Source organism: Sorex fumeus, unplaced genomic scaffold (assembly GCF_029834395.1).
Source record: "Sorex fumeus unplaced genomic scaffold, SorFum_2.1 ptg000098l, whole genome shotgun sequence".
NCBI lineage: Eukaryota > Metazoa > Chordata > Mammalia > Eulipotyphla > Soricidae > Sorex > Sorex fumeus.
The window spans coordinates 58,295,859-58,319,833 of record NW_026606155.1 but is presented as its reverse complement, the minus strand read 5'-3'; the positions used below and the strand labels follow the sequence as shown (position 1 = coordinate 58,319,833).

The window sequence follows — 23,975 nt, the reverse complement described above, 5'->3', positions numbered from 1 at the left end:
CTTTTTGCTCATACTGGCTCTTGATTCTTCTAATATAGGAGATGCTTTACATAAAGAGATTAAAGAATTCATTCATCTAACATAAACAAACTCTCTTGAAGAGTTCCTGAAACTCATCTTATACTTTATTTCTTTTTTATATTACTCCTGAGATTATTTGAATAGAAATCTAGTACCCAGGCTTTGTTTTACTATGAGTTGTCTGTGGCCAGACAAGAAGAATTATGAATATAGTATTTATCAGCAGGAGAACAAAGCCACTGCATATGGCTGGCATCTGTTATAGGTTTTGGTGACCACATATTTCAACATATATTGCAATCATATGATGATTTTCACCCCATAGGACAATTCATTCAAAGAACTCTGGTTAAGTGCCTTAACTCATATTTCATGAAACTTTTTTTGTTACTACCCATGTTTAAGTTGAGTTAAGAAAAGTCACCAATAGGTCAAATAACTGAGTTAAGGTCATGCAATGAGTCCTAGCCTTAAATTATATCCTATAGCTTCCATTCAGAGATTGCTCTGTCTTAAGAATCATAGACCTCTAACTTGGTTTCATGAGATGTTGGTGCCATGTGTCTGAATATATTTTTAGTCCAATTTATTTTGCACAAGATTCCTTAAAAATTAACTTACTCTTTAGGTGACAATCTAGTCTCCAAATATTATTCTGGGAACCTCACTAAACTTTTTTGTGCTGAGGTTTTCTGAATTGTGGAATGTAATCAATCAAAACCTTAATCTCGTCCCTTAGTCAATGGCTGAATAAATGCTGAATAAATAGCATGAGAGAACTGAGGGAGGAGTGGGTAGAAAGCAGTACGACTACACTGAAAAACAAAAACCAAAACATCTCTTCCCTATCTCCTCCAGATGCTCTTTAGCCAAATGAAATGAGACATGTGAGAATGCTTTGAATCTATAATGGGCATAGTATAAATCTTAGGCGTTGTTATATTATCTATATCTATCTATCTATCTATCTATCTATCTATCTATCTATCTTGGTAGGGTAGGGAGTAGGAAAAGTGCAGAAAACCTTGGATGAATCCCTGCCCTGACAATTATCAGTTGGGACAAGTTCCTTAATATCTCATCAGGGACCTGATCAGAAAATGATGACATTTGCCATCTTCTTATTTGCCAGGATTCTGTGATCATCAAGTGAGATAATATAAACAGATGTATTTTATAAGCAACAAAGAGTCAAATGTCATCAATGGTTTTGAATGTAACCATTGTTCTAATGATAGTAATCTGAACTTTATTTTCTCTAGTTTCAAATCACCTGAAAGATCTGGAATAAAGGTAAAGCTAAAGCTACAAGATGAGTAAAAAATTTAAGCTGAATTGGCAAAACTCAACAACAAGAACAGACACCCTATAAAAATCAGGGAGAAGAGCTGAACAGACACTTCTTCAAATAAGACATATTAATTTCTAATAAACACTATTGATGCTCAGTATCACTGATTACCAGGGAAATGTGAAACAAATGATAAGATATCATACACCAAAAGAATGGCCTATATCAAAGAGCCAGAAACAAGTGTTGCAAAGAGTAGAGAAAAAAGAACCTTCATTGACTGTTGGTAGGATTATAAATTGGTTCAACCTATGTGGAAAACAGTAGATATTTCTCCAAAAAGGTTTTAAAGAAAACAAGCAAATAATCCAATTATTCCATCCCTAGGTATCTATCCCAAGGACAAAAAACCACTGATTTTAAAAGACACATAAACATCTATTTTCATTTCAGCATGACTTAAAGTAATTTAGATCTGGAAACAGTTGAAGTGTCCAACAACAGATGAGTGGTTGGAAATTATGGTATATATACACGGAGAAATACTATTAAATTATAAAAAATGATGAATTTTGTCTTTCGCTACATGAAGGGTGTTAACCTAAGTGAAAAAAGTCTAAAGGAGAAAACGACTCCCTAATAACCTCAGTCATAAGTTTTATTGAAAGAAACAAAGCAAGGGAATAGACAATGTCTAGGATAAATAGTCCTTAGATTCCTATGAGAAAACTGAGGGAGGAGTGGGTAGAAAGGGTCTTGTGGACATGGTGGGGGAACATTGGCACTTTGGGATAGGCACATTTATGCTCTTGTAAACCAATTTATCTACACCCATAGTCTTGAAAACCATTATTACTCCAATTAAAAAAATTCAAGCTGAAAATACCATTTTTAATGCTGAGACCAGAAAGATTCCCAAATAGTAACTGACTGAAATTTTATAAGTAACTGAGTAAAAGATATCAAGTGAAAACTCAGAATTGATATTTTTCTCACAGCGGTAGGGCATTTGCCTTGCAAGCGGCCAACATGGCCGACCCAAGTTCGATTCCTTCGCCCCTCTCGGAGAGCCCGGCAAGCTACCGAGAGTACCTCGCCCACACAGCAGAGCCTGGAAAGCTACCCGTGATGTATTCGATATGCCAAACACGTAACAACAAAGTCTCCAATGGAGACGTTACTGGGCCCACTCGAGCAAATCGATGAACAATGGGAGGACTGGATTTACAAAGAAAATGTAGCACTGTAGCACTGTCCTCCTGTTGTTCATCAATTTGCTCGAGCAGGCACCAGTAACATCTCCATCATGAGACTTGTTACTGTTTTTGGCATACTGAATACACCACAGGGAGTTTGCCAGGCTCTACCAGGCAGGCAGGATACTCTCGGTAGCTTGCCAGGCTCTCCGAGAGGAACAGAGGAATTGAACCTGGGTAGGCTGTGTGCAAGGCAAATGCCTTACCCGCTGTGTTCTCACTCCAGCCCAAAGAAAATGTATCATTATTAACTATAAGCAAGCTATTAGAGGTTAAATTAATGCTTTTAATTTCTTTTTTTTTTCCTTTTTGGGTCACACTTGGAGATGCTTAGGAGTTATTCCTGGCTCTGCACTCAGGAATAACTCCTGGCAATGCTGAGGGGACCATATGGGATGCTGGGAATCAAACCTGGGTAGGCCGCATGCAACGCAGATGCCCTACCCACTGTACTATCACTACAGCCCCTAATGCTTTTAACTTCTTAAATGTGTTATAAAATACTTTTTTAAAAAATTTATTTTATAAAGTAGTTCACAGTATTTGATTACATTTAATATTCAAACACCAATCCCACCACCATTACACCTTCCCACCATATTTAGGATGTTTCCATCCCAAACCCCAACTCCTGCCCTAAAGCAGAATTGAAATAATATATTTTGTAATGTTTGTTATGAGAAATTGCTGAAAATGCTACAAAAAATGTCCTTAGAGGAAAGAGTGTGAAGATTGCTGTATTTCACCCAGGGGCATAACCATGTTATGCCTTTCTAGAGAGCACTAACATATTGTTAGAGATTGAACGTTCTGTGCTTCAGTGTATGTATATATACGTAAAAAAGTATTTCTCTCTAAGATTGGTTGCCTCCTACATTGAACCTTATCAAATGTGGTGCTTGGAGTATAGATGGTGTGCGTCTGGAGCACCCAGAGTAAAATAGCCTGGTGTGGGTCCGGCAGCATGGTTATAGCGAGTGTCAGGTTAATGCTTTCTTCCCAGAGAGAAGGACGTATGACTCTGGATGGTGGCCAATGATGAGATTATTGGTGCCAGCCAGAGGTGGCTATCTTATAGAATACTTAAACTCCATGTAATCTTTATCATTTTGAGTAAAAGGAAATGAATTACATTTTCATATGACCAGAAATAAGAGACTTTACAATAAATATCTTTTTTTTGTATATTTGAAACACTAGCTGAAATAAATCACGTTGAAAAAAATTCATTAATTTACGCTTGCCTATGTCAAATCATGCATAAGCTATTTTTTACAATGAGAATCATACGAAAGTAAAAGAATTTTAAAGAAATTTTCTATCTTATTGACATCTGAGAATGTTTCATTTAACAACCACTAGAAAAGGAATTATGGTTTTGGTATATACATATTTTTCACCCTGCGGTAGAAATCCAGAATAAGTCAAAATAAAAGTTTGAAGGCATTTCCAACTGAACATTTCCCCTTGATTATGAAATTACCTCCCCAATCATTAACATGCAACCCCCCCCCGAAAATCCCCAAAACCAAACAGGGGTCTATTCACTCAGGCACCAAATTGAGACAGCAATGTTCCCAAAAAACAACTACTTCCACACAAACAACTGGTCTTCCTCTCCTCTTGTCAGCACAGTGAGCTGAGAGAAGCCGTTTGGTCTCTTAATCAGGTCTTGCTGACGGGCTGACATCACTGCAAACGTTTTCACTTACTCTTTGGCAACACTTAAATCCTTGCCAAAGGCCGGTCAGTAAGTCAGAAACTGTTGTTAGTGAGAGGCTGGGGGAGTTGGAGTGTGACTGTCAGCTAGCAATCTGTGGTGATGACAGGAGGGAAATCTAGGAGCTGAAACCATTTTAAAGGTCACTCTGTGGGCAGAACAAAAGACCTCTGATTTAGAGGAGGAAACAGAACTCTAGTACATAGAAGCAAGAGGATGCTGCTGCCTGAACACTGACTGTTCATTTTCTGCTCTCTGAATGTAAAGAGGACTATACAGTCCAACAGAGCTTAAATCAACAACTATTTGCCTTAGTGGTACCATAAAATAATTTGGGAAAATATACATGCAAAATAATATGGCAAATGTTCAATGCTTGTTTTTTTTTAAATATTGAATGAAGATATTCTCTGTTCTCTATTAGTATTTTCTTAACCACATCCTTTCGTTTTCAACCATGAATTGCTCAATAATCAGTCTTTAGTTCTTAACCATGTAGCAAAAGGTTTCTGGGAAAGAAATCAGATATATTATAACATTCGAAATTTATAAGCACCATCTGTGACTATATCAGTAAATCATTTTTAAAAGGATTATTCAGGAATAATATCAGTGAGCCTAAGCCTGAATTGAGATAACTTTTCTCTTTCTAAAACAGGAGTGGCTTACAAGAAATGGTTTCAAATTACTGGAACCAGTTCACTGGTCTACACATCACTCAGCAGACATATCAGACATATTCACTATCTGCTATTCTCCAAATTTTCATTTCTGTTCCTTCCTCCAGGGCTGGAGCAATAGCACAGCAGTAGGGCATTTGCCTTGCATGCAGCCGGCCCCGCCAACCCAGGTTAGATTCCTCCGCCCCTCTTGGAGAGCCTGGCAAGCTACTCATGATGTGTTTGATATGCCAAACAAAGTAACAAGTCTCACAAAGATGATGTTACTGGGCCCGCTTGAGCAAATCAATGAACAACGGGAGGACAGTGAAGGACAGTTCATTTCTCCAAACCTAATCCCAAGCTAAAAAGGACATTGGTACCAGTATTAAGAAGCCCGGATAGACCAGAGCTGAACTCTGAAGTGTGGGAGCAAGAATAGCTAATATGTTCTGCTTTTCTCCTTATAACCACATCACAGCAAGGGAGCAGAAATCTAATGTGACTACGGTTAACAGTATTGTTTTATACACCTGAAGGTCATTAAGAAAGTAAGAAAGTTAAATATTCTCAATACACTAAATACAACTTAAATATTCTCAATACACTAAATGGAAATATTTTTCTATCTCCAATGTTCTTTTCATGTATTTTTTTTCTAATTGTGGTGGTTATGGTCAGTTGTTATAATGGTTTTGACATTTATTGATTGGATGTGCAGTTAGCATACTTCACCCCCATAAAAGTGCCCCAGACTCTCTATCAACATCCTTATGTAGTTGTAATCCACAAAATGGTAATTATGTGATGTGATGTACTATATATCACAATCATCTGTGTATTATCTCATAGTGTACATCTTAAATTTATACAATGTTATGTACTAATTGAATGAGACCAGTTGTAGTTACTGGTTTTGGCATATCGAATACACAGCGGATAGCTTGCCAGGCTCTTCCGTGCGGGCGGAATACTCTCGGTAGCTTGCCAGTCTTTCCGAGAGGTATAGAGGCTTTTGGGGTGGCCTCTAATCACCCTTGTAGGTGTTACCATATTTGAACCCTATCAAATATGGTACGACAATTCCAGAAGATGGGTATTTAGTGTCTTATGATGTGTCGCGCGGCCGCTTGCGGCCGCGCGGGTCCAGAAAGCGTCCTGGAGTGTGGCGACGGCTGGGTAGTGGAAGTAGTGTTAATAAAGCTGAAAACAGAACAAATTAAAACACAGTAGCACTCAAGAAAAGTTCGGTGGGTATTAGGAAGAACCTCTTTAGCAAAACAAAAAGGTAGGGTAGGGAAGGCACTCAAGGCATCAGGAAACTCATCACAGAAATCACAGTGCACATCTGGCACCCACCAACAAAGGAATTTACTTGAGTAAACCAAGGCTTGCAACCCCAGAAAAAAACACACAATTAATTTGCACTGCAGATTTTCTGCTTAGAGCACAGTCTGTAATTATTAATCTAAGTGAAAACTCTGCATTGGTTAAGTGGCAGTGAGCACACAGTGACCCGTGTCTTGGCTCTATGTGAACTCCACTGGATATATAATCAGGCAGAGGAAGCAGCCCCAGGATCCAGGGAATAGTGATGCCAAGTGCCTCTTGTCCCCCTCTAGCTTGGCCATACCAGGTAGATGATTTGATTTGGTTACTGTGGGATAATGAAGGGGAAATAAAGAGGAAAGAAAAAAATATCTGCAGTCACTCTTAGGCCTTGTGAAGTTGGAACATGGTTTAGGTGGTAAGGATTCTGATTTCTCAAATAACTCCAGTCCTCGGGAAGAAGAGTTATTTCCTCTCTCCACTCTCTCCACTGTCTCTCAAACCCAGTATTCTCTTCACTTCCACATGAGAGTAAGGGATAGGAATAGTCTACTCAGACTACCCTATAATCTATTGGGACAAGTCTTTATAATTCAGAGTATACTTTAAAAACCACCCAACTAAGTTAGATTGGCTAAGCTTATTTTTATTTTATTACTATATTTGTGTGTGTTGTGTGATGTGGGGATGGAATTCACATTTCATACATACAAGGCATATGATTTTCTATGGAGACATATCACCAGCTCCTAAAGTAGATGAACCGAGAGAACAGTTAAGTAGATAAAGTAGTCCCACTAAGACACCAGTTAAATAAGACACAGTTTAAATACATAGACCCACAAAGACACTAGGTAAGCCAAAGAATGGCTTTCTAACAAAGAATGGTAGAATGGATCTACCTGTACAAAGAGAACGTCCAAATCTTGCTAGGTTGCTGTTGATTTTGAGTAGTAGGCACCCTGCTTTCTTTGTGTCACAAGCCACTCATTCCCCTTCTTAATGAAAACAAGAGGGAGTGATTATACCTCCTGGGGCTGTGCCATTCATGCTGTCTGAAAGGCACTTAAACGAGTGGCACATTATCTCACACATCTGGAGTTTACCAAATTAGCCAATTACGCTGGAGCTCATAAAACGAGGCCTTAAATGTCATTTAACTAGAAAATATTATAATCACCAAGTGGTCTGATTGTAAGATGATACTTGGGGCAGCATCAGTGGTTACAGAAAACAAATCGTGAAACAAAACACAGTTCAAATGCCCCCCAAATGTAACCACATATTTTCTACAGTAATACTTTTTGAAGAATACCATATTTCTGAAGGCACCAGCAATCAACATGTTTCTCATTTGAAACAAAGTTTAATCTGACCTAGTTGTTTCCTAGCTTTTTTTGCCCTGGGCAAACCAATGCCCAAGAATTGTTCTTGTAAGAAAACTGAGGAGCATGCAGGATGAGAGCAGGCTGACAGTAAGCAATGAACTCATCAGAGATACAGTGCTCTCAGCTAGGGAGAGGGAACCAGTGGGATTAGGAGTCTGGAGTTGTCACAGGTTTGTGGTGTTGATTCATAAATGTCAAAATTTTGTGGACTCAACATCTGCTAGTTTTCCAGAGCCTAGTGAGGGTAGTTGGAGGAAGAGATGAAAGCTACTTTAAATTGCTATGTGATTTGAGGGAAGCACTGGAGCACTCTCCTCCTGTTGTTCATCGATTTGCTTGAGTAGGCACCAGTAACGTCTCCATTGTGAGACTTGTTACTGTTTTTGGCATATCAAATACGACGCGGGTAGCTTGCCAGGCTTTGCCATGAGGGCAGGATAGTCTCAGTAGCTTGTCAGGCTCTCTGAGAGGGATGGAGTAATGGAACCTGGGTCAGCCGTGTGAGGGTAGGGATGCTAAAAGTTTTAGGATAGCTATTTAAAAAATTAAGGAGTTAGAATTTTTGTTTCTATATTGTTTTTTCTTTTCATTCGGCAAGTAAGAAAACTCAGTTTTTAGTGTAAGGTGATATAGCGTAATAAAATAGTCATAGTATGACATTAATATCTGTCTGATGTCATTATTTAAATTTTCTGCTCTTCAGACAAAATACAGACAAATACTTGATATTCTCACTTAATTATAGCTTGTAGAATAGCAAGATAAGGCAATGGAAAGTATAAAATGTGGGCAAATTTGGCCCTAGATTACAGAACTTGGATGTTAAAGAAAGGTGGAGTTGCAGAGAGTGGAGAGAAAAAGAGAGATGATGTCCATTGGTCAGGTCCTTGGATAATTTTGTGGTATAGAAGTGAGGTGGTGGTAAACATCAAAACTGTAAAAATGTGATAATTATATTTAAGAATTGATTTTTCTATGGAGGTGGGTGACAGGGAGAGAGGGGAACTGAGGACATTTGTGGAGGAACATTGACACTGGTGGTGGTATTGGAGTTGAAACATTATAAGCCTGAAACTTTATCAAAACTTTTGAAAATAATGGTATCTAATAAAAATTAAAATCTTCAACCAGCAAAATATACTCATAATGATATCTGTTGTATTGAGAAAAGTTTATGACCAAAGTCCTTAGGTTAGTACCTATACACTAAAGAAAAGAAATAGCAGTTTTTCATTTTCTCAGTGATACAGAATACACTGGAAAGCTCTATTTAATTCTATTTAACTCAGCTCCTTTTAACTCTTTTTTCAGGAAGAATGGCGAGTTGGAGCTTTCTGAAGAGGTAGAGGGAGAGGAAATTTCTGATTTTAATTAGCATCATTTATAATCTCCTGATTCATCAGTGAACATCTCAGTAACTTTCTTTAAAGGAAGGACAATCACAAAAGAGACTGAAAAAAACTTTTCATAAGACCTTCTGAAGCAAAGAGTAGTGTGGAGAGATCAGTGAACAACAAGGTGGAAAAAGATAGCAGTCAGTGTTTGCCTGGAGATGGTACAAAATGAGCCTTTTGGTTTAAGGCTACCTCATCAACTAGATTGTACCTTAATATATTCTGTACTCAGTGTCATGGAAGACAGACCTGTTTATTTTTGTTGAATTAGAAAAAAAGGCAAAGAATTGTAGCTCAAATGGAAGTATTTCCTCAATGGTAACAAATTCCTTCCCTGTGAGTTCTCCCTTCTTTGGTAGAGAGAACACTGTTGACCTCTACCTCTCTCTGGTAAAAGCTAACTAAAGATGATGAGACCATATAATAGGAATCCTTACCCAGAATTTGGTCAGCCTTTACTTTTTAAACTGAAATTCACCTCCATAACGCTGATTTGGAAAAGAAGCCCTTAATGAAAGGACAATGAATCTATGCTTTGAAGAAACAAAAGCAATTTTAAAATAGTAAAAGGATTTGGACCCATGTAACTGAGATCCTGTCTTTGGGAAATGTGGGCTCTGCAGAGAGGAAGGAAAAGTACATCTCCAAGGATGGGAGGGAGCACCCCTCACTCCCTTACAGCTAGAAATGGGAGATCTGTGCAGATCCTAAGTCTATAACAGACACTACACATTTTAAACAACAGAAAAGGAACACCTTTCAAAATCCCAGCTTGCAGGATAAAGGGAAATATATAAGAGATATGAATTCTCCTAATTAGGCTGAGTCATGTGGGCTGAATGTGGGCTTCCTCTAGGTCACAAGCCAAATAGTCCTCCTGCACATAAGTGAAGAAAAGAAAAATTTTATCTCTAAAAGCTGAACATCCTCTAAAAGCTAAATAATAAAATAAAAAAGAACTACCTTTACGAAATGAAAAATTCACATCAACACATGTGTTAAAGATTTTCTCTTTGTTTTTCAAACTAAGGCTATGAAATGCTCTTACACCATATCAAAAGTAATAGTCAGCCCTTTCTTTTGTTATTCTACAAATATTTCTGCCTCTACAACTAGAAAACTCTGGATTTTGCTAACAACATGTCTAGATCTAAAAGACATTATAGAAAAAATTCCAATTTACTCTAGAAGCAATTATACATACAATCTAGGAAAAGGCCAATTTTACTAAGCAAGGACCACACATACTGTATGTTTGTTATATTACTTGATACCAAAGCAGAAACATCATCAAATACTTTCCTAGGACACACACAAAATGAAGAGCCTGGATCTAAGTTTCCCACATCTAATACTGAGCTATCTGGTACAGCTTACAGAGCGGGGAAATGCTGATACAGTTTTATTGGAAAGGAACACTTTTATGCTTTACATAATATATGATCATTTAGTTATATTTTGGATTAGATGGAAATTAATTTGATTGCAATGGTCATATATCACATTATAATGTGTAGCCCTTTGGTACCACATCACTGGGAAATAGCAGATATTTGCTGACAGTGGGCCAGAGCTATAGTTCAGCAAGTAGGGTACTTGTTTTGCACTTAAGCAACCTGAATTTGATCCCCAGCACCTCATATGTTTCCCTGAACCTCACTGGGAGTGATCCCTGAGGGCAGTACCAGGAATAAGTCCTCAAATCTGTGGAGTATGGTCCCCAAAAGAACGAAAACCAAACAAAAATAAAACAGAAACAGTAATTTGCTGATGCTATGTCAGTAGGTGACTTAAAATTTTTCATCAGTCATCATGATTGTCTCACGTCAGTTGGGGTGATCTGTTAGAAGAACTACCATATTTCTGTTTTGTTCTGCATCATCATGATATTTGTATGGTGACTTTCACTGAGATGTTCAGAACTTACTGAGGATCTCTACTCGGTGCTAAACACAGGCATCAAAAATATAAACTCAGGACTGGAGAGACAGTACAAAGGCTGAGGTACCTGCCTTGTAATCCCCTACATTGTATACCTTCACTCAAGCACTGCCAGGAGTGATCACTGAGCACAGAGCTAGGATTAAATCCTGAGCAACATCAGAAGTGGCTATCCTCTCCTCCCCAAAACAGAGCTAATTAAGTTATTTCCTTAGGAAACAGTCTTGGGAAGAAGAATAAAGACTATAAATGAGCATAAAAAAGGCTGGCTGTTTATTCTCTGTTTTATATAATGTACACAGGTCAAGAAAAACACTGGAAGAGAAAGGGGATAGAAAAAAGATGATCAGGGAGGGTGAATCTCAAGGAGACTCTTGAATGAAAAGGAGGTAGTTTCTTGGGTGTATTATAAAAGTGGGTCCACTAGAAATAGAAAACAAAATGGAGAAAAATAAAATAAAAGGATAGCATGAAAGATAAGGGGAATACAAATATTTGCTGTTCCTAGAGTAGATCTGTTTTAAAGAACACCCCTTTCAAAAATGGAGATATACAAGGAAGAACTTAGTTCTTTAGAATAAGGAGTTTAGACTTTATATTATAGGCACAGTTTGACATATTCCCTAAGTACTTACAATGTAAACTAATTCAAGCAGAATGAATGATGCTAGCATAAAGATCTACTAATGGGAAAAAACAGAAAATGGAGAAACAGAGCAGGAAATTCAGAATACATGTGGAAGTTAATATATGAAAAGATAGCATTTACAACTAGTGGATAAATGATGAAGGTTCCTACAAATGTTGTTTGGACCATTGATCAAGCATTTGAAAATAAAATTTAATTTCTGTATATCATGTTGTACATTAGAAAAATTTCCAGAATGGATTAAGAATTTAAATGTAAAAAAGTACTAGAAAAAATTTCTTATCTAGAGTTAGGACTATTTCTTTTAAAAATTTGACAATAAGGTCAAACAAAGCAAAAGATAGGTACAATTACAAAATCACAATCTTTAAAAATTACAAACTTCTGAGAAGTTTAAGGCATGCTAATTGTAAGATGTAACAAATTGGGAGAAATATAAGCAGACTATATAATACTCAGAGGAATGATACCTAGAATATACACTGAGCTCCCACAGATCAATTGAAAAATTAACCTAAGAGAAATGGTCAAAGGGCACTATTAAGAAATTTTTTAATTAAATATTTTATATCAAAAACTGACATGGATCTGTCTTGCCTGAATATTCATAAACCATAGTTTAAACAAGAATTGCCTTTGGTACTATGTGTCATTGTCACTGTCCTCCCGTTGTTCATCGATTTGCTAGAGCAAGCCCACTAACATTGTGAGACTTGCTACTGTGTTTGGCATATTCAATACGGGTTCTATTTATACTGAATCAAATTAAGCCACTATTATAATCAGAAAGCCCCAGTTAAGAAAACTTAGAAGCTTTAATGACACAAATTAAAAATTATCCTCTGGGGCTGGAGTGATAGTACAGTGGGTAGGGCGTTTGCAATTGCATGCGGCTGAGTAGGACGAGTGGAGTTCGATTCCTCTACCCCTCTCGGAGAGCCCCGCAAGCTAACGAGAGTATTTCGCCTGCACCGCAAAACCTGGCAAGCTACCGTGACGTATTTGATATGCCAAACAAAGTAACAGCAAGTCTCACAACAGAGATGTTACTGGGCCTGCTCAAGCAAATCGATGAACAAGGGGAGGACAGTGCACCAGTGCCTCTGGCCATTAAACTAATAATATTAATACCATCAATTTACTTCTGTGATAGCTTCCATTATATTTATTTTAAAATGTATTATTCAGAAAAAAACACAGAAATTTAGGAAAATCACCTTTATAAATATTCTTTTCTGTTAAGAATAAAAATATGGAAAATAAGTTATAAAATAAAATATTAAAATATCTATTTGAAAATAGAGACTGTAAGAGGAACTGCTTACCCTTCTGTTCGGGAAATCATTCGGAAGCTGTCTCCTAAGCTTTTGTAACTGTTTGGATCAGTTGCACATCTTTGAATCTGGAACCTAGAAATAAATCAAACAAACCAAAAAAAAAAATCAAGTAAAGGATTTTGCCAAATGACTTTCTTATTTTCCAATGTCTTAGGAAACTCAGCTTTTTTGGATTAATCAAATATTTTGGGTTTTGCAATAGATTTCATTGATTTATTTGCTTTGTATAATCTTTACCTTATTTTTACAACCATTACAATCGTGACATTTCTCTGCACTTTAATAGAAACTGCACAAAGAGTTTCCATTCTTAGCAAGCAGATGCACCCTGGAGCGTTTAAACTTTTTTTGTGAAAAGCATACACAGATGTCATAGATTGTTTCAACATAGAATTCGAATATCTGAAGATGCATATGAAACAAATAAGCAGCTCTATTTCTTATCTTAATTAGTGCTCCTTGATGGTAATTCAACACAAAAGATGAAGGTGCAGAATTCCAAATATGGCCTAACTTTAATTCTGATAATAAATCTAAAATTCTTTCTGGTACATAGACACCTGTGCATAGAACAAGTGTTGGGTTGTATTGTGGTACTGTTTGCTATTATTACTTCATGACGGAGCAGACTTGGTCCTTTTGGGTAGTTTGGGCAATCTATATCTTCACAGAAGTTCACTGCTCTCTATATAGTTGGTGTTCAATAAAATGGGTGCCACTTTTTGAAAGCTAAATTCTTTTTTAAAAAAACTCTTCTTTATTGGGGGGGTTATGGCCATAAATCAGAACACTCTGCTTAAAAATTTGAAGGTTTTCAATATGAAAATCTTAACTTTTTGTTTGCTTTGAGGTTTGTTTCTAAAGGATTTATGACAACTACTCTCACTTCCTTTGAAATTAATTATTTTCTATTTTCTGCTCACAAGCATGGGCTTCTCCAGAGTGGAAAAAGCAAGCATCGTCATAGAGACAAGAAGTCAAGGAAGAATAAAGGCTTGAAGAGCAAGCCTGCGTATGTGATTTTGGGGTCACACCTGCTGTGCTGAGGGCTTACTCCTGGATCAGAGCTCAAGGCTTACTTCTGGGAATTTAGAAGACCCTTTGTAGTACTGAGAATTGAATCTGTTTGGCCATGAGTAAGAAGTAAAGTGAATACCTGCTGTACTATCTCTCTGGGTTCTAGCAAATAGTGGTTTTGTTTTGTTTTCTTTCCTTTTTTTTTCTTTCTTTTTTTTTTTTTTGCTTTTTGGGTCACACCCAGCTATGCTCAGGGCTTAACTTCTGGCTCTCTACTCAGGAATTACTCCTGGCAGTGCTTGGGGGACCATATGGGATGCCAAGAATCAAACCCAGGTCGGCCGCATGCAAGGCAAATGCCCTACTCGATGTACAATCACTCTGATCCCATTTTTTAAAAAAATATGTATATTATAGCTCTAGGTCTTCAGAGAATTATGTCCAAAGTGGATTTTAAAAAGTGAATATTTTGCTCTGTTTAAAGCATTTGGGCAATGGGTGAATTAATATATAATAAGACTAGAAAGTGAGGCTGGATGTATTAGATTTTGTAGAGATATGAATATGATTCAGCAGGAAAATATCTGTACTGACTTGTGGGAGTTGACTCTTCCAGCAGAGGCACATACAACCCCCTAAAACTATGAATTGCCTGGATATGTGGATTCAAGTGATGGGAAGAACAATGAGGACGGCCATATGTGAACCCGAGTGAGAAATAACACCAAAATACAAATGGAGGCAAGAGAAATGTGGCAAATGAAAGAAGTGTGTTGTGTAATCGTTTCTTCTATAGTAAATATTTAAATGATACCCTCACATACCCCTCTTCCTCTTAAAACCAGTAAGTAATATTCCACAGCCCATTCATACTATTGTCAGTATTTAAAATAACATGGATATTTGTCTTTCATGATGTCAAACTTACACCTCTATTAGCATAATCATTTTTCAGAAGTTCTGTTTCCAGACAAGATATACAGTTCTTAAATTTAAATAGCAAGGAACGCATCAGAAAATCACGGCCCAGTATAACAAACTTACTTACATTTATCCCACTGTCCTTGATCTAGACATGCACTGGTTGTGTATATAACCATTAGCTTATAACAGTAAACAGTTCTGCCTATCATCAAGAATTCTATTTAGGGGCATGAGGAATAATGCAATGTTTCATTCCCAGCTCCACATATGGTCACCTTGAGTACGATCAGGTGTGATCCCTGAGCTCAGATCTCGAGAACCACAGGTGTGACCCAAGAACTGAAAAAAAAATCAAATTTTCAGATTAGGTTGATAATATTTGATATTTCTGGGTTGTTGTAAGTAGATAAGAAAACTTGATACTTTTGATATAAATTAACACTCATTAAAGTACATAACAGGAGAATTAAATGTAAGTTTATACAGCAAATAACTGAAAAAATAATGATTTTTAAAATAAGACTTCGATTATAATTTTAAAAAGAAACTCCATGTACAAAAATATCCATTTGCATATTTGTTCTTATAACGAGATGATTTTAAACATCTTCCTTTATATAAGAGTATATGCTTCAAGATTGCAGGCTGGACCTGACTGGGGCTAGGAGAGGGAACATGGGTACACTGGTGGAGGAAAGTTGACACAGGTGGTAGGATCAATGTGATGGAACATTGTATGTCAGAAACCCGACTATGAATAACTATGTAATTCATGTTCATGGTGCTTTAATAAAATAAAATGTGGGGGGAAAAAAGGTCAGGCTTATACTTTTTCTTTATTTGTAATAATTTTTCATTGTTTCCATCAAATTTCTTTCTAGATGGTTTCCCCCACAATTGCCAACAAGACTTTAATAAAATGCTCTATGAAACAGGATCCTACAGGTTTTACGAAACACAGAACTTCTCTTTTCTCTCAAGAAACACAATTAACCAATATGAGTAGGGCAGGGGTGGTAGTGGTGGGGGAACAAAGGGGCGGAGGGGAAACCCCAACATAATGAGAAATATCTAGAATGTCAAGTAGCACCGGTACTGAGTTGCCCAGGTGTTCATCTAGGGAGCAATTACTATTTGCTGTGGATGATCAGGATGAATTTCAGGAAGCAGAAGGGATCTGAACTGGTCCTTCTGGGATTCAGAGAAGCAAAAAAGAGTAAGCCGGAAGGAAGTATTCCAGGTGGGGAAATGAGCTGAACAACGGTCAGTGAGAGAAAGCTGCTCTTTCAAGAGAAGTGAGGAGAAAGATCCCCACTGTAGCAGTCCAAGTTTCCTTCAGGACAGATGTTAGATGACTTGGCAGAAAGTGCAGAGTTGATCTGGGTGGGAGGAAACTTTGTGTGGTTGAAGGACATCATTTAGGAGATAAGTCAAAGCTCATACAACATTTGGCCTTTTCAGCTGGCCCTGGTCCTAGAAAGGACTGTGGAAAAGGTAGCAGAGGTGGGCTGGAGAGATAGAAAGCAAATAAGGCATTTGTTTTGCGTGCAGCTGATACCCATGGTCCCCTGAGTCCTGCCAGGAGTAAGTCCTGAACACAGAGCCAGGAGTAACCCCTGGGCATTGCCAGGTGTGGCCTCAAAACAAAACAAACAACAAAAAAGAGGTTAGCAGAGACACCAAGTCCAAGCACCCAGAAAACCCAATGCCTACAAAGTTGACCTTAGCCCTCTTTTACTGTCTGGGTTAGAGACATCTGCTATGACTATGATATATGCATGCTTGGTGATAAAAAGAGGGTCCTTTATCATTTTGTAAGGTTAGGTAAGGTTATTTAAGAATTAATTAGTCATCTAACCACAATTGGAACTCAAGGCACTTCACTACCTAGATTCTTTTCCTATTTTCAGAATGAGAAAATAGTATTTTCTGATATTTATAATTCTATTTCATTCAGTTAATACATTTTTGAAGACTGGTATTAAAACTCCAACCTTCGCAGGGTGTGCTATAGGGAAATGGAACATAATCCTACTTTTAGAAGCTTCTAGTTAGGTGAAGAAGATATGCCAATAGATAGTTGCTATATATAAAGAATAATATCTAGGAATAACTTTCCAGATTATCAGTCAGTGGGTTCTAATAGTACTAAATAATCACCAGTATTACTCTTTCAGAGGTGATCTCTCTTGATGGTGAATTGTAGCTAACTGAAATTTGCCAAGTGAGACACTGGAATGCAGAGAAGGAAAAAGCAAAGGAAGGCTATTTGTGACCAGTGTATATATGACTAACTGCTACCCACCCACGTTAGAACAGACAAGGACAGTCAGTGGAATCCTTGAGGAGCATTCCATTTAGGAGCTGACTGATGAGTGGCACTATATTAATTACAAACAGGAGCAGCAACATCAAAATATTAGGTGAGCTGAGCTATAGGGCAAGGTAAAAGGATGAGCAGTCCTGGTAAATATTAATTGCTCACTAAAGTCTTCCTGACATTCTTTACTATGCTGAAGCCCATTGAACCAGGCTAAGGCAAGTTCAGTCAATAGTCCCTCTTCGCTGCACATCTCACATGCAGCATGCCTACTTTTTAGAGAGAAAGTACATACGATCCTCAATTCTACTACACATGACTTATTCTGATCATAGAGTTATCAGTTCTTGTATGGAATCTGTTTCAACTGGTTATAATTATAGTGTATTTTGGTCAATCATGTAAAATAGCAATTTCCTTCTTCCTCTCCACTACATTTCAGCAACTTAAAAGGTTTCAATCTTGGATTGAAGCTTTAGATCAGCATTTTCCAAGCTGTATTCTGTGTTCACAAATTCTCTGTGTTTGGGGACACAATTTTCCAGTTACGTAATGCAACCCTGTAAAATTACAAAGGCAAAGCCACACTACTCTTGATTGTATTCAGAAGAAATGGTTGGACCTTTTCGTTGTCCTAATAAATGCTGCTCAGACACATCTGGAATCTCCATCTGAGCAAGTTCTTTTATTACAATGAAAGTTTGCTGCCAAACTGGCAAAATGGACAAAGGAGTAACACTCAAGATTCAGCTAGCCAGAATTAAAACAGGGAATGGAGTGTGGCTCAGACCCTACCCTCCACTGCCCGCGCCCACCTATTGAGATGCCAAGGAGCACAGTAGTGCCTCTATGGGCTCCTACAGAAAGAACAGCCTGTCTCTGCTAGAGGCAAATTGTGGTTCACACTGTACATGAAACTGCTATTCAACATTCAAAAAAGAAGGCTCAAGCTCACTTTTAAAAGCCAAAGACTTTTGTCACTCACTTTAATAGTTTTCTCTAAATTTGTCAAGAAGCATGACTGTAGCATTTTCTATTGACTTGTATGCTACAAGCAGCAGTACTTGATTTTAAACTAGCCTTTTGTTTATTTTAAGCACACATTGAAATGCTGCTGTAGGCATTAGTTTATCTGAGTACGTCTTAAGTGATGCCAGAAAAAAGAGATCGTTAAAAAATATATAATTTTGTAAGAAACAAAACTACTTTGCTGCCTTAAAGGCTGAAAGATGAGTGCAAATTTAAATTTTTATAGTGCCTTTTTGTCCCCCAAATAATATTACATCTATAGGGATCTCCTGCTATTTGAAAATAGAATGCTCCTACATGATATGACTTAGTACATTATTTCGGGGGTCTGGGAATGCTAGATTTTTTTCCCATATAAATTAATGGTAAGTGTTCCCAGACCTAAAAAATAACTTGCCAAATCATACCATAATCAGACATTAATTCTCCTCTAGGTGAACTGTTGAGCAAGGGAAACCTGTATCATTTTCTTAAAATATAGTTATCCCAAACTGGAGAGCTAGGACAGTGAGCAGACCCTGATCCCTGACACCACATATGGTCCCCTGAGTAACACCAGGAGTGATCCTTGAGCACAGATCCAGGCTTGGTTCCTGAATACCACTAGATGTGACCCCCCCTCCCCAATTAAAAAAGAAATACACCTGGTGGAGATTTCTGGGAGACTCCAGACACACATACACACACTAAGAAACTGAGTTGCAAATACTTGGATTGGTGGTGGGTAGTGGGGCTGGAGAGATAATACAGCAAGTAGGCTATTTGCCTTACAATGGAGCTGACCTGGTTTGATCTTGGCACCCCATATGGTCCCCTAAGTCCCACCATGAGTGGTCCCTGAGAGCAGAGACAGAGTAAGCCCTGGACATGGCTGGGTGTGGTCCAGGAACCGAAACAAACAAACAAACAAAAAGGCAGGTAATCATTGTTCTGAATACTCTCTCCTCTGATTATGCATTTTTATTGGGGTAGATAGATAAAGGGGAGGAGAGTGGAGAGGAGTCATTTCAAGTCATACTTTTGGCACTACTATGCCATGAATCCTAAGCAAGGCCTGGAAATAAGTCAATTGCATTTCTAACATCATCTCTTGGTATTAGAAGTAGCTAATACTTGAAAGTCCAGATCATTATCCAGTATTATGCTCTTGCTTGTAATACCTACAACTAGTGCTTGGTTCTCAGAGAAATGTGCATCATTAATCCTTATTCTGGTTTTTAATTTGATAAGTTATTTCTCAGAGCTCTCTTGTTAAGAGATTTCTACCACCAAATAATTAGTAGGAAGTCCTGAGATGATTTAGGGTGGGGACGCAGGGGGACTCTTTATCATCAAATACATTGTAAACGCTACCTGTCTTGCTCCTAAATGGAATAGATCAGATTACATAAAAATTACATCTCTGTGCTAAAGGAAGTAAGGTATTTTGGGGAACTGAAACATAGACTGAGTCCCCAATTATAATTCTAGTGTTGCCACCAATAAATAGTATCAATAGGTGATATTTGTCTTTTCCATTTTCCTCAGCGTTAAAATGGGCAGTGGACAGTTGAGGACAATACAGTTCTAAAGGACAGCAGCACCCAGACCCAACATTTGAGTTTGTGAAGACATAAGAGAGACACTTCACTTTGTTTTATAAAGTAACAAATCTCTCATTTTATAGGGGTGGGAGATTGATAATGCATATTGTATAATGACAGTAAGTGGCAATGAAACTAATAAAACTCCTTCTGAGATCTTTGTAAATGTACTATAAATGAAGATTATTAGTAATTACTGGATGATACATGTGTTCCTTAATAAGCATGTAGAAATCCATTAATGAATCAGAGATTAACAGAGGAAAGGTTTGCATTTACAGAACACATTAAAAGTATAACTGTAGGAAGATTAAGTAAAGGTTTTAACGTACTATAATTAGCCTATTTTACTGAAAAGATGTTGCTCTACAGAGTGTTTACTTTCTTACTGCCTGAGCATGTCCAAAGTTTGAGAAAACACGCAAAGGCATGTCTAAGGTTTTACACTTTAGGTGCACACACACAGCCCACCAACTCTGAGAAAGGTCCAGAAAATACATCTTCAGTAAAACTGACCCTTGCATATCTATTTCTGGTTCTCTGACATACCATCTTCCACTGTGTTAACCCCCTAAAGCAACAACCCTTCCCATTAAAAAGCTGACCACTGAAATACAGGGCAACAGGATTTCTGCATTTGTCATCCCTGCAGAAAAACCATGTCAGCTTGTGGGAAGAGAAGCGTGCTGATGTGGGAAGTGATTCTGTTTTCTTAATAAATGCTAGAAAACAAGATTTCTTTTACCCTTCTCTGTATCCACAGCTTTATTGTTCCAATTTTAAGAAACTCGTGATTGAGTACAATAGTTTTTGAAAGTTACTAATGAGTATTTTATTTTACTTCAGTTTAAATATAGTAATTATCCACAAAAGACTTATGAAAAATGAGCAAGATCCTATATCACATTAAAGGGATGTGGATTACTGCTCTTGGCACACACTTCTGTTTCAACATTTATTGAGATTCCCTTCTGTATGAGGGACTGGATTAAGTATTTTGAAGACCCCAAAATGAATAAACCACAGATTCTTTTCTCTAGAAAAGAACAAATGATATTTTTGTAAGGGAAGGAATTATTCATCAAACATTATCTATAAATCAAGAAGTAATTAGAAATTCTAGAAACTTGGTTTCCCTCAGTTTTAAGCTTGGCCATTGCTTCCTGGGTCCATATTCTATGCCTGGCATAAATGAAAAACCTAAAATAATGTTAGTGGGGGCTGGAGTATACAGTGGGTAAGGTGCTTACCCACTTGCACGCAGTAGACCCAATTTGATCCCTGGCATCCCCTGAGCCCACTGGGAGTAATTCCTGACCACAGAGCTCAGTACCCTGAGTGTGGCCCCCAAAACAACAACAATGACAACAACAACAATAATAATTCTAGAAAGATCCCCATGTCATGAGTGACAGTTTGAGCCTGCCCAAGGGAAATCACTGAAGCTCAAAAGCAGTACTTTTGAGATTTTTATTCTGCTGCTTATCAAATTATTCTAAAAGTTCAGGCATGGGGCTTGGGAGGGAAAATTACTCCACCTGTAAAAGGTAAAGGTAAAGCCCTCCCGTTGATCTTCGATTTGCTCGAGCGGGCCCAGTAACGTCTCCATTGGAGACTTTGTTGTTACTGTGTCTGGCATATCCAATACTCTCGGTAGCTTGCCGGGCTCTCCGAGAGGGCCGGAGGAATCGAACTCGGGTCGGCCATGTTGGCCGCTTGTAAGGCGAACGCCCTACCCGCTGTGCTATCGCTCCCCTGATTGTAACCTAATCTCCCTAAAAGAGTCTTTTTTAGATCAGAAAAAAAAATAAACCTGTATCTGGTAAAAATTAAAATGACTTTTACCTGTCTACAGTCTACATATTTTAGGTCAGAGATAATACAGGAGGTTGCCTTGTGTGTGGCTGACCTTGCTTAGGTTCCTTAGCACTGCGTGGCCTCCTGAGCACCTCCTGAATGGTCACTTCTGACCATACAGCCAAGAACAGCCTCTAAATACTCCTGGGTTGGGCCCAAATGCCTCCCCTCAATAAAGTCCACATGTTTTATAGTCAGGCTGGGCTATGCATTCACTTAGCATTTATGGTATTTTAAAGAAGGCCAATAAATTTCTCTCTGTTATTATAAAACAGTTTATAATTTGTAGAAATGTGTAACTTGGAGTGCTCAGTAAGCTTAGATAATTGCCACAGATAAGAAAACAACAACTTGGCAAGGTCACAGACTCAAGGGAAAGTGTGGCATGTGCTTTCAAACACATTTTCCAATAGAACTTTCAAAATATTATCTCTCTGAAATACAAGATCAGCCTACAGAGCCTGATTATACTGTAAATAATTTTCTGTGATCTTAGATACACCTAATTGCAGTCTTCTTTCACAAGCCAAGATTTAAAGACTGATACTCAGTGACTGTACGTTGTATGATCCACACTTTAACATTGCACTTTGAGATGGCTCATTATTTTCCCAGTCACAACTTTTGTCACAATAAAACACTGAGTGATTTGTCCCTGAGTAGTGTGAGGAAATAAATTTACTTTTGAATATGTATAAAATTAAAAAACACATGGTATTTCTAGTATTTTGGATCTGTGTATAATTTGACACTAAAATGAGTCATGATAAGAGAGCTTATTCTACCATCTGGCACAAGTTCATCTAGTTGTTTATACTACTTATGGGATAATAACTAAGTATACTGACAATATAATTTTAATTTATTTTAATGACAATAAGCTAGTTAACAAGTCAGAGACAAATGATTATTAGAGATTACAATCTAAATCTAATAATGTTAAACCACAAGTAATAAAATGGACTAATTGATATAGCCATATAATTAAAATGCTCCAAGCATGAGCTGGTATGAATTAAACAAAGGCTTGGTTAGCATGACTTTAATTCATGTTGTTTTGTAAAATACATGTCTTATTATGAAACTATACTTAACATTATACTATAGTGCTGCTGCTCTTGCTCTTGGAATGAACATAGTGTATATATATATATGCATATTTAAACAAGCTTAATATTAAATGCCAACAAATGCCATATTACTAGATGCACCTACCTAGTATTCCCAAGGGCACTGACCTAGGCTGGCCATTACAGCGTTTAATAAGCATGAAACCAACCTGAACTTAGGAAATTAGGGAGAATGGGTCACATATGGAAAATAATTCACTATCAAGGTAATAAAATAGAAATGACAAAATATTGAATTAAAATTTCTATAGCCATTCATAAGAAATATAATGTTTTCATAGTAAAGTAAAAAGATTGAATCATTGCCTCCCCCCTCCACCAAATTACCTATATTATTTCTTTCTCTGATTTTTTCCCATTTGACTGCTCGAGTCCCTAAGTTATCCTAGTATTCACCAATGGAAATAGTTGCCTGGTGATAGAGAACAGTACATCATTCTTACCTGTTTGAACCTCAACTTATAGCTCAGGATGAGACCATAGTTCTTTGCTTTTAGCCTCTAGAAAAGATTTCCAGAACAAGGAATTCAAATGCATTCAGACCTAACAGAATCCTCTAGGTCTGGGAACCAAGCCACTTCCCAGATACTAATTATGCACCAGAGACTATAAGCCAGAGTCCCATGGAGAGAGAATGTCAGAGATCTAATATACTCTTCCATTTTAACTGATAAAACATGCCTATTTTATGGTTTATTTAACACTGATAAGGAAGTATCATTTTTAATAATATCAAAGAAAGAAAGACTAAAAGAATGGTTCATTTATTTGTGTTCATAAGCATAAATGCTTGTGCTAGAAAGAAATTTGGGGAATGGAGATAATAAACTTGGCTAATATGCATAGAAAAAAACATACTTATGTTTATCACAGTTGAGGAAAATTTCAAGGAAAGCTTTTATTTTAATACCAATATTGACCTCACATATTATCAAGATTTGGATCAATTATTGTCAGTTCCAAATAAGGACACAGCTTGCAAAAGTATTTTATAGGTGAACAGAGCCACCAAATGATGAAGAAAAGTAACTGTACTACATGTTAATAACTTATCTTTAATTCTGAGAGCAAGGTCACAAATCTGATCCCAATTCAGAGATCCACTTAGTTTCACAATCCTAGGATTAAAT

The 23,975-nt window shown here is 37.4% G+C and overlaps 1 protein-coding gene across 2 annotated transcripts in view; it reads right to left on the bottom strand.

Moving 5' to 3' along the window:
- The window catches only part of SLC25A21 (solute carrier family 25 member 21), a 557,492-nt gene that overhangs the window by 134,711 nt on the left and 398,806 nt on the right, over nucleotides 1-23,975 (bottom strand). For both annotated transcript variants that reach the window (XM_056134156.1, XM_056134157.1), the window contains exon 3: nucleotides 12,974-13,057. In XM_056134156.1, the coding sequence (XP_055990131.1) occupies nucleotides 12,974-13,057 (84 nt within the window). The remainder of the gene's footprint in view (nucleotides 1-12,973; nucleotides 13,058-23,975) is intronic.